Below are 11,794 nucleotides of genomic sequence, written 5' to 3' on the forward strand. Positions count from 1 at the left end.
GTCCCTCGCCTTGTGACCGTGCTTGTACCAATAACTGCCAGCAATGAATGACATATGTGCCAAAGCTCCCGGCACCACACACAGCCAGCCCATCACACGCCTTCAGAATGTCCCTCCCCCACCTCCACACGCCTGTCTGAAAGCCGTCCCGGCGTCAGCTCCGTCAAATCTTGTTTTGTAACTCCCCTCAAGCCTCCCCTTCCCTTCAGTCTCCCCAGGATCACCACACCAGCTGTTCCCTCGCCGTGTTTCTCAGAGTCGCTCATCGCTCCCAGAAAAAAGAGCTTAATTATGACGCTACAATGTAAAGCCACGAAACTGAAATCTGTGAAGAAAGATGGAGAAATGTTTCAGCATTACAGTCAAATCCCTGCACACACCACGCCCCGTGTGTGCACACACCGCACCGCTTAAAGGTAACATGGGGAGGAGGAAAAAAGGAGAAAATAGACGTGGAATAATACTTAAAAGAGGATAGAGGACAATAAAGAGGACAAGGCGAATAAAAGAAAGAAATATTGCGAATTACGTGCGAAGGGAAGCATGGATAATAACTGGAATTAAAGGAAAATAAGGCAGAATAATGACAGGAATAAGAATGTAAGCAATAAATGAGGAGAGAGAGAGAGAGAGAGAGAGAGAGAGAGAGAGAGAGAGAGAGAGAGAGAGAGAGAGAGAGAGAGAGAGAGAGAGAGAGAGGATAAAGAAAACAAGAACAGATTTCCAGGTCGTCCCTCTCCCCCTCCATGGGCCAGATCCATGAAACAGGTTTCTGCCTAACATCCTGTGATCGGGCAAATGGTATACTGTAACTCCGCTCTCACAGCAACCGCATTACAATCTCCAAGAAACGGTATCCACAAAGAATTTCTGCGGTTGGCGGGTGGAGGTTGCTAACCCCCTCAGCGTTCTCATTGGCTGCCCGAGTGATACGTCACTGACTCGACGTCACATGCAAGGCAGCCAATCCCAGGATGCTTTGTGTTATTGCAGAGGAAATCATACGGCATTGTTTACAAACTTTGATACAGCGTCACACACCCAATGTCACCACTCACCGCACTCAACTGTCCTCACGATGCTTTCATCATGGCTACTGAACCCCCTAAGAAAACAAGGAGACAATGATTCACTGACACCGAGGCCTTGACCTTGGTGGAGGTGGTGTAGAATCGGGGTGCGGTGGACAGCAAAACTGACACCACAAAAGGGAGTCACGCGACATTGTTTACAAACTTTGATAAAGCAACCCCTTCTGCCCTTGGTATAGGGCTGTTCCTCTGAGACCAAGGACCACTTCCTGCTCCTTTGGCAGCGTGTCTACTCCTACCACACTGCACTTCGCTACCCACTCTCCACTCTCCACCCTGATGAGCATCACATCTCTCAACCTGCCCAGACTCAGCCATCTTTCCCTCACGGCAATTGCCTATCCTGAGGTCCAGAGGAAATTGAAGAAGCTCCGACCCATGTCAAGAGCAAGGTGCTGCTGAACAGCGTCACACTGCAGGCACTGGCGAGTTAATCGGTTATTCTTATCACATTTTGGTTAGCATAGTTGCAGACCGAGCATGGTGCAGTTGACACAGAAGAGGGACAGAGAGCTATATGATTGTTATTACTGTGAGATTTACAAAAAATGGTGTGACGTCCTGCTGCAAGTAAGTGAAATCATGGCTTATGGTTCCAGCAGACACACAGTAGGGTATTCTTTTACTCTTTCACCAGTCTCAACATGGCTTTTCTTCTCCTTCTCATCAGATACATTTTGTCATTCCAGACTAATTTGAACCCCACACATACCAACTGCAAATTAATTATGATAATGACAGCAATTGTTAAACAGCTACATGTACATATTTTTTTTTTTTTAGAGAAGCAAGGTTATTTTAGATATTTGAGGTTAGGTTAGGTTAGGTTATATTATTTTGGTTTTGTTAGATTACTTTGGTAAGGTTACATCAGGTTTGATTAACATACTAATTCAGTGTAGGCCAAAAATAACAAAAAGCAAATAGTTTCATGTGGAAAAGATAAACAGATGAAAGAGTAAAAATTTACCCACACTACCATATTTGATTCATATTTTGTCTTGACCTAATTGCTCATGGAATTTAATTAACTGATGTTTTGGGCATTGCTGAACATTGTTTTGAGTAATATGAACAAATTCCTCTGTATGACTTTGTTACATATTGAGAAAAAAAATGTTTCTTTCTGGTCAGCCTTTGGGACACAAACTGCTGTATTAAATTTTATTTCTTGAATATTGATTTTACTTTGTTGAGGAAGGAGGGTTAAGTTATGTTTAGATTAGTTAGGTTAGGTGATTGTTAGCAGTGCTTAAAACCCCTGCAGTTGTATAAAAAGAAGTTTGTTCTTGTGTATATGTATTTAATTATTGGTGCTGTTACAAAATTTACTCATATAGTCAATAAACATAATCAAGAACCAACTAAGCAATGGATTATAAATAGGAGTATGTACAGTACCTCTGGCAGTCAGGTCTGAGACAGTGACCACTGCAGTGCTAGATAACATTATTGTGCTCTAATGCATTCATGATACACCAAGTTGATTTGGCTTTACATGTGAACTTCTAAGTGGGTGATAATTGCAACATTCATATCCATGCAGGTGGGGGCCTCCAGATGAGACAACACACACTGCTGTGGAGTTGGTCATGCTGTGGATGTTGCCTCACACAGCATTTGCAGGACTGCCATACCCTGAAAGTGATGGCGCCACACTGCATAAGTAAACTAACAAAGGTCAAATTACATTTTGTAAATTAATGCTGTTTTTCAGTGCAATACTGTAATGTAACAATAATTGTGTTACAGCATCATCTTCCATGGGGTTGGCAGCGTCATGTCCAACACTCATCTTCATGAATGTAGATATCTGCACATTTGCTCATCAACTCAGCAAAACTGTGTGATAGACACAGACATGACTAGGTTGACTGCTAATTAAAAGAAAAATTAGTCAATAAAAACATCACTCAAAGAATACCAGCTTATTCTCTACCTGCAGTAATGACAGCAGTTTTTTTTTTTTTTTTTTTTTCAGAAGTGTCAGGGCCTCTAGAAGGACCACAGCCGTAGTAGTAGACCACAACCAGCAGTAGTGTTGGAGCCATCCAACCCTCTTCTGCTGGTGTTGCTGGGTCCACAGGGGCCTCTGGATTTGACAATGCTGTGTCATCTGCACTGAATGAGAACATCTTTGTTCAAATTATCCACGTTATAGATGACTACATGCAATGGTGAATAACATGTTAACATGTATTCAGTTGTGTCCTCCAGTACAATGAACACTGATTATACAACTCCTGCCACTAAGTCTGTTGTTCTTGCTATTTTGACCTTTTTTTTTTAATTAATTAATTTTTTTTTTTGAGGAATACATCTCTGAGGCATATAAAGTGTTGATTCCATAAGTGCATCACACCACCACCCTGGGTATTGTATAGCAGAAAGGTCCAAGGAGCAAATGAGGTAAAAGGACACAGCATGACATGTAACTTAAAATACCACTTAATTTGTAACTTGTGGTGTAAAGTCATGTTTGCTTCTGAACTGTACTGCAGGTGGCCACTCAGACTCACTCAGAAGTTCTCTCTCAAGCACAGGAAACCCAACAGCAGATTAGTCTGAGCTTGGACGAGCTGGTGATGGTGCAGCTGGCTGTACAAAACATGTCCCAGGCACTTTGACAATCTGTTGAAGTGCAGAGGAACATTGTGCATTCACTGCAGCAGCTGGTAACACTTACTGAGCACTTCATTAATGCCAACACCACCCACCAATAATTTATAGCATTTTAATGTTTACCTTTATTAAGTTTACCTTTATTAAGTTATTAAGTTATAACACTAAGTTATGAAATTAAGTTATATTAAGTTATATTTCTTTTCTGTAGAATTAGTTATAGCAATTCTATCATTAACCTCGAGCAGCATGTTAATGTTAGTGCAATATAATACCAAACTTCACTGTGATACCTACAATGCTTCTGTGTTACTTAAAGTACAAAAATAAGATTAGTGTTTTGTGGTGACCTGCTGGTGGCCATTTCTACAAATATGTTTATTTACTTTTTTTTTTTTTTTCAGGATGTGAACTATACTCATATATGTTATATTTTTCTTATTCTTGCAAAGACTTTGGTAACTGGTAATATTATTTTATTTTTAAATAAATCTACAGCATTTTTTTTATCTATTTGTGTTATTCATACCTTATACTAGCAAGCCACTTAAGTGTTTGCTGAATTTAAATGGTGCACTGATCTCTTTCATTTAGTATGCTGTGATACATGGAAAACCATTATTTCACTCATTACATGATTACTGACCTCACTTCCTTACTGCATTGGTGGAAGAAGTTTTGTATGATTTCTTGCTACACAATTCTGCCTGGAGCACAATGATCCCTCTACAGCACGGCAGGGTTGGTATCGGCATGGGGCACTGCTTCATCCTCAAGAGGTGGTAGCTGTAAGCAGACTTTTGTGAGGGTCTGAGAGGTCTAAGGACTGGAACCTAACTGTTCCATTTGTTTAAAGTTTATATTGTATGAGAGGAATAGTCATGTAGTTTGACATTTAGCATTTTGATGATCTAAAACTAGCCCAAACCATAATGACTTTCAGACATCTTTGTAGGAAAAAAAAACACAAATTTCATTACCCTAACAAATGTAAGAACATTCATGACTGTACTCGGTTAAATCTAATGTCCATGATACGGATATATCCTGTCAACTACTACCTGTTTTCCATGCCCTCGCTGGCCTAAACCCTCGGAAGGCTTATGGACCTGATGGGGTCCCTCCTATTGTTCTCAGAAACTGTGCCTCCGTGCTTGCACCTTGCCTAGTCAAACTCTTTCAGCTCTGTCTGTCAACATCTACCTTTCCTTCTTGCTGGAAGTTTGCCTACATTCAATCTGTTCCTAAAAAGGGTGACCGTTCTAATCCCTCAAACTACCGCCCTATTGCTTTAATTTCCTGCCTATCTAAACTTTTTAATCTATCCTCAACAGGAAGATTCTTAAACATCTATCACTTCACAATCTTCTATCTGATCGCCAGTATGGGTTCCGTCAAGGCCGCTCTACTGGTGATCTTCTGGCTTTCCTTACTGAGTCTTGGTCATCCTCTTTTAGAGATTTTGGTGAAACTTTTGCTGTTGCCTTGGACATATCAAAAGCTTTTGATAGAGTCTGGCACAAAGCTTCGATTTCCAAACTACCCTCCTACGGTTTCTATCCTTCTCTCTGTAACTTCATCTCAAGTTTCCTTTCTGACTGTTCTATTGCTGCTGTGGTAGACGGTCACTGTTCTTCTCCTAAATCTATTAACAGTGGTGTTCCTCAGGGTTCTGTCCTGTCACCCACTCTCTTATTATTCATTAATGATCTTCTAAACCAAACTTCTTGTCCTATCCAATCCTACGCTGATGATACCACCCTGCACTTTTCCACGTCTTTTCATAGACGTCCAACCCTTCAGGAGGTAAACATATCATGCAGGGAAGCCACAGAACGCTTGTCTTCTGATCTTTCTAAAATTTCTGATTGGGGCAGAGCAAACTTGGTATTGTTCAATGCCTCAAAAACTCAATTCCTCCATCTATCAACTCAACACAACCTTCCAGACAACTATCCCCTCTTCTTCAATGACACTCAACTGTCCCCCTCTTCTACTCGTACACTGAACATCCTCGGTCTGTCCTTTACTTATAATCTGAACTGGAAACTTCACATCTCATCTCTAGCTAAAACAGCTTCTATGAAGTTCTGAGACGTCTCCGCCAGTTTTTCTCACCCCCCAGCTGCTAACTCTGTACAAGGGCCTTATACGTCCATGTATGGAGTATGCTTCACATGTCTGGGGAGGTTCCACTCATACTGCTCTTCTAGACAGGGTGGAATCAAAAGCTTTTCATCTCATCAACTCCTCTCCTCTAACTGACTGTCTTCAGCCTCTCTCTCACTGCCACAATGTTGCATATCTAGCTGTCTTCTACCGCTATTTTCATGCTAGCTGCTCTTCTGTCTGATCTTGCTAACTGAATGCCTCTCCTCCTTCCATGGCCTCGCTGCACAAGACATTCTTCTTTCTCTCACCCTTATTCTGTCCACCTCTCTAACGCAAGAGTTAACCAGTATTCTCAATCATTCATCCCTTTCTCTGGTAAACTCTGGAACTCCCTGCCTGCTTCTGTATTTCCACCTTCCTATGACTTGAATTCCTTCAAGAGGGAGGTTTCAAGACACTTATTCATCAATTTTTGACCACTGCTTTGACCCTTTTATGGGACTGGCATTTCAGTGGGCATTTTTTTTTTTTATTAGATTTTTGTTGCCCTTGGCCAGTGTCCTTCCTACATAAAAAAAAAAAAGAAAAAGAAAAAGAAAAATAGTGACAAGTACATACGTCATCAGGAACTTGATGCAGCAGTTGTGTAGGAGCAGGCAAGCATTAATTATTTTGACACACTTGATGGTTCTGTACTGCAAGCCACCTCCACAAGAGTGCAGGCACCTGTGAAAAGTGAGATTTCATACTACAAGAGGATTCATTACTTACAAAGGAGTATATCAAGTGTTCATTTATAACTAATGTCAAGGCTTATCACACTATGTTTTCCTATGCAACACCAGTAACCATGTGCAGTCACATGAAAATCAATAAAATACATGGTTGGGTAAACATGTGATGCAATAATGCTATATACCTGGCAATCTGGAGCAGTAGCTGAGGATCACTCCACTTGCATCACAAACAAGTTGGATGTTCAGAGGGAGTGATACCTTTTCCAGTTCAAGTAGAGGGCCTCATCCACACTTTGGCCCTTCATGGCAATGTGGCTGCCTGTGCACACAAAAGAAACTATTACATGATGATCATGTTACACAGTAGCTACATATATCCATCATTAATATATATATATATATATATATATATATATATATATATATATATATATATATATATATATATATATATATATATATATATATATATATATATATATATATATATATATATATATATATATATATATATATATATATATATATATATATATATATATATATACCACCTGCATTGGATATGGACACAGTATACATAAAATATGAAAACTTTTTAATGCTTAACAGGAACTTGAGGCTGTGAGATACCTTTCACTCAAAGTAAACACCGATGAAGTGATAGACTATAACAATAGCACTAAATTTAAAACAAAATACATTATTGTTAATCTTACCATCAATGGCCCCAATAACCCTTAAGAAATTTTTAATCCTGAAGAACTGGTGTGCAGTTCTCCTTTGATCAAGGTGTGTTGGAGGCATCTTGATTTCCTGCACCGACTTATCACTCAACACGGTGCACACACACACTTGAAGACCCTGCTGACACTTGCTTGCATAGGTCCTGAAAGCAGATTATAAGCCATTAGTTTTCATTTTGTTTATTTATTTATTTTGAATAAGATACATCCTTCTGCTGTAAGAAAAAAAAAAAAAAACAGCAGCAGAAATGTAATGTGATCCTTGTAGATGTAATGCAGTGTTGTTTCCATGAGTGCAGCCGTATCCACGCACACATTACATCTGCTGTCAATTTTTTTTTGCCAGCAGTCTAGTAAATTAAGTTATCCTCAAGACAGTGTTAGAAACATGTCAGAAATAAACATACAAGTCTAGAAATATTTGTACACATGAATAATAATGCGGTGGGTGAGGAAGGGACAGCCCCAGGGGTGCTTGACGGCAGGTTTGGTAAGGTTAGCATCATCCCTCATCCCTCCTTATCAATTATGCACTCACATATTTTGGCACTATTAACTAATCTTGGCACGTTCCTAACACTGGATTACAACTTTATAAACTATGGCATGCAGCAGGTTGACTTTTATGCCTTTTATCCTTGAAAGTCAGCCACACCTAAATATTATTCACCACACTGAAAATCAGTTTATTCACCTACAAAGATATTTATAGGATATTGTGCAATTTGTTTCAACAAAAAGTAGTGGTAATTGTTTGGAGTCCTCTCTTGTCCTTATTACACGTCTATCCTCCTCCATTCTTTCACATATACGAGTACCTCTTGATAAACCTGAAACATATATGTGAATGTGCCCCCATCCTTCACGGGTGTTCCACAGGTTATGCTAATTTATATTAGTGTCCTTAACCCATAGACCTCGGGCTAGAGGACTATTGTCGTCCTCTCAGCGCGCGAGCAGTATTGATAAATTTCAGAAAAATAGGTGTTCTTCATCAGTACCCTGTGGGGTAATTTCAAACGAAAACATAGTAGTTTTTAGTGTTATCTCACCGCCAATCCTTCCTCTTCACGATGAAATAAATTGAATTTGTCTAGGTTGCAGCCCGGCAGAGATATGATGTTGGGAAGAGGTGCTACTTTTGGCCAAGCCGAGCGCACTTGTTCGTGCGGGTGCTGTTGACCTTGGCCTGGGTCTCCCTCTCCCCGCGCCACCACGTACACAGCATGCATTCTCTCATACCAGCGCGATTATTCACATTAGGCTACATATTACGCAGGTTTGATGCTCATATACATAACTCCTTGCGAAACTTATTTTTTTTTTTTGGTCATCATATGAAAAAAAAAACTTTCATAAACACAGTACAATTATCGAATATATACACTCATTAGGCTACATATTACGCAGGTTTGACACTCATATAAATAACTCCTTACGAAACTGAATGTGTGTTTTGACATTATATGCACAAAAAAAATCATAAACACAGTAAAATTATGGAATATATAAACATATTAGGCTATATATTACGTATGTGTAGCATACATACAAATAACTCCTTACAAAACTGAATGAGTTTTCTGCCTTTATATGTACAAGAAATTATTTCATAAACAGAAATATAATTATATACTGCATGCAAATAACACCCTATAAAACTGGGTGCCATTTATGTCTTTGTATACAAGACACAAAATATTATTAGGCACTACATGTTTATTCATATTAGGTTACACATTACGCATGTTTGACGCCCATAAAATTAACTCCTTTCGAAACTGAAAGTGTTTTTCTGCTATTATATGCACCCAAAAAAAACTTCCATAAACCCAATACAATTATGAAGTATATACACTCGTTAGGCTACATATTACGCAGGTTTGTAGCTTACATAAAAATAACTCCTAACAAAACTGAATGACTTTTCTGCTTTCATATGTATAAGAAATGCTTTCATAAACAGAAATATACTTATGTACTGCACACAAATAACACCCTCTAAAGCTTACTGCTGTTTCTGCCCTTTTATACACAAAATATTATTAGACACTATGTACAAGTTCATTCCTCATTCTTAGAAATTTTCCAGGGAATGGTAGTCCGAATAACATCCAGGACACAATGGTACTTTACACTCAAGACACCAGTACTGGGTCTCCTTACGTGCTGGTGCCTTTCGTGTTGTGTTAGCACAAACATGACAGCGCCTGGACCCCTTACGCCCTGATGGCAGGTGTGGGAGGAGCGCCAATTTGTGACGCGACATCCACTCCCAGGCCTTCAGCCTATCGACCTGACGGTCAGGGATATGTCTCCGTGAACATGAGGCCTGAACAGTACCGTAATGCTCCAGGATCTGCTTCACCAGCTCTTTCTCAAACTCCCGCAGTGATGTCGTTTTCTTGGTCAGATGCTGGTAAAGTATATAGGCATTCAGGACAGTAATATCAAGGAGGTGGAGGAACGCTTTTTTGTACCATTTGCAGCACTTCCTTAGGCAGTCAATCTCGCCCACCATCATGTCCGACTTATCAACAAGCCTCATGTTGATATTGTAATCCACCACGGCATCAGGCTTGTACACAACATTACCTGTACCGCGTTCTTTCTTGCAGGAATCTACCATGGCACCCTGGTGAATGGTCGTGATCATGTTGACCTTTCTTTTGTCGTGCCAGTGTAGGGCCAGCATTTTCCCAGACTTCTTTCTTATGATGTCTCCCTTCCTGGTCCCGGAAGGGAATGCTGGCCAGTGTTTGCGATTGGCACGAACGGTGCCACAGGATCCGGTCTTCTGTCCCAGGAGGTAGTGGCTCAGGGCTGGAGATGTGTAATAGTTATCAGTGTACAGTATGTGATTTTTATTGAAGTAGTTCTCCATTAGAGCCTTCACAACTGCACCCGAAAACCCGTGGGGGTCATTGGAAGGAATGTCAATATCTGCCCCTGAGTAAACCAAGAAATCCAGCACATAACCAGTTTGGCAGTCGCAGATGACAAAAAACTTTATGCCAAAACGATGCCGCTTTGACGGGATGTACTGGATGAAGGACAAACGCCCCCGGAACAGAACTAGCGATTCATCGATAACCACTTTCTGGAAGGGAATGAAAAACGTTTGCATTTTCCCACGAATCATCTCCAGGATCGACCTCACTTTCCACAGCCTGTCAATTGGTTTCGGTCCATAATTGTTGGTGAAGTGAAGGTACCGAAGAATGAGGAGATACCGGTCCCTTGGCATCCATTTTCCAAATGACGGCGTGGATATGAGGTCACCAACGATCCAGTAGTCCTGAAGAACATGTTTCTTGACGTGGGGCATGAGCATGGTGAGAGCAAACCACACGTACAGTTCCTCAACAGACACATCCGTCCATGCTTTCATCTTTGACTCCTTGGGGACTTTCAAAGGTGCTAACCATCTAACACTGATCTCTCTGAAGCAGTTTATCTCCCATACCAGGTACTGCATCACTGCTAGGTCAAAAAAGGCAGTGAAGAACTGCAACACACTCGACGTGGCAGTGCAGGGAAATTCCGCTTGTACACCTGCCTCACTGTTGTCAAAAACTAGAGGCTCAGAATCAAAGTTCTCCCCGTCCTCCCACACAAAGTCAAAAAGATCATGACGGACCTGCTGTGGTTGCATACCACGAGCGTCATGAACTCCACGACGGGCACCACGTCGGCCACCCCTGATACCACGCCGAGCCCCAAGGACACGTCCTCGTGCGGTCTTACGTCGAGGTGGTGAAGGGTGTGATGCGGTGAAAGCAGACGATGGATGTGTGGGTAATGAGGGTGTGGAGGATGAAGGTGTTGGTGATGAGTGTGTGGAGGACGAAGGTGTGGGGGAGGTTGTCTGATGGCAGGGCGAGCGGCAACGACGGTTTGGAGCCACACAACGCTCAGCCTTTGTCTCGCTTCTTGACTCATTTTCCCTCCCCGGATCATCAACATGCCCTTCGTCACTTTCATCGTCAGATGTGACTGGGAAGGCAGGAAAAGACTGTGACGTGGTGATGCGAGGCAGTGTGTTCTGAACAGATGCCACAGAAACAGATTCTGCCCCAATCTGTTCTAATTCATCTACCGACTCCTCAGACCCTGACTCACCGCTTTCCAAAGGAGAAAGCGTCTCATCGAACAAGGCTCTTAGGATACCACTGTTATTCATATTTACCACATGCGGTGGCTTAGTGCGCTCCCTGATTATAGGGGTAGAGGAACTGGGGCCCGCTGGCGCGCTCCCTTCCTCCACGCATCCAGACACAGGGAAATCATTATCAGCATAATTATCTGTCCGCCATAGTGGTCTGTAGTGCTCTGGGAACGGGAAGTTGCGTGAAACGTAGGGCAGGGATGCCATCAACCACAGGAAATAATAATTACGTCACGGGAGTACAAATCTTGGCGGGACAGCAGAGGACGGGAACTCCCGCCACCCTACCCGAGCGGGAATTCCCGTCGCCCGAAGCGTACG

At 41.6% G+C, this 11,794-nt stretch overlaps 1 protein-coding gene across 8 annotated transcripts in view; it reads right to left on the reverse strand.

The window, feature by feature from the left end:
• Nucleotides 1-2,206: 2,206 nt before the first annotated feature.
• Nucleotides 2,207-11,794, reverse strand: part of LOC135097416 (putative nuclease HARBI1) — a 59,687-nt gene continuing 50,099 nt past the window's right edge. For 3 of the 8 annotated variants that reach the window (XR_010265668.1, XR_010265669.1, XM_063999267.1), the window contains 7 exons: nucleotides 7,279-7,448; nucleotides 6,745-6,881; nucleotides 6,444-6,551; nucleotides 4,360-4,499; nucleotides 3,611-3,722; nucleotides 3,031-3,212; nucleotides 2,207-2,729 (listed from right to left, as the gene is read on the reverse strand). Coding sequence is in view for 4 of the 8 variants with exons in the window: in XM_063999267.1 (XP_063855337.1) it covers nucleotides 6,805-6,881; nucleotides 7,279-7,448 (247 nt within the window). In the remaining 4 variants the exon portion in view is untranslated. Of the gene's footprint in view, nucleotides 2,730-3,030; nucleotides 3,213-3,610; nucleotides 3,723-4,359; nucleotides 4,500-6,443; nucleotides 6,552-6,744; nucleotides 6,882-7,278; nucleotides 7,449-8,357; nucleotides 8,829-11,794 lie in introns of those variants that run through there. The other 5 variants (XR_010265670.1, XM_063999271.1, XM_063999269.1 and 2 more) reach the window with 5 other exon arrangements.

The sequence above is a fragment of the Scylla paramamosain genome, unplaced genomic scaffold (assembly GCF_035594125.1).
Source record: "Scylla paramamosain isolate STU-SP2022 unplaced genomic scaffold, ASM3559412v1 Contig19, whole genome shotgun sequence".
Lineage (NCBI taxonomy): Eukaryota > Metazoa > Arthropoda > Malacostraca > Decapoda > Portunidae > Scylla > Scylla paramamosain.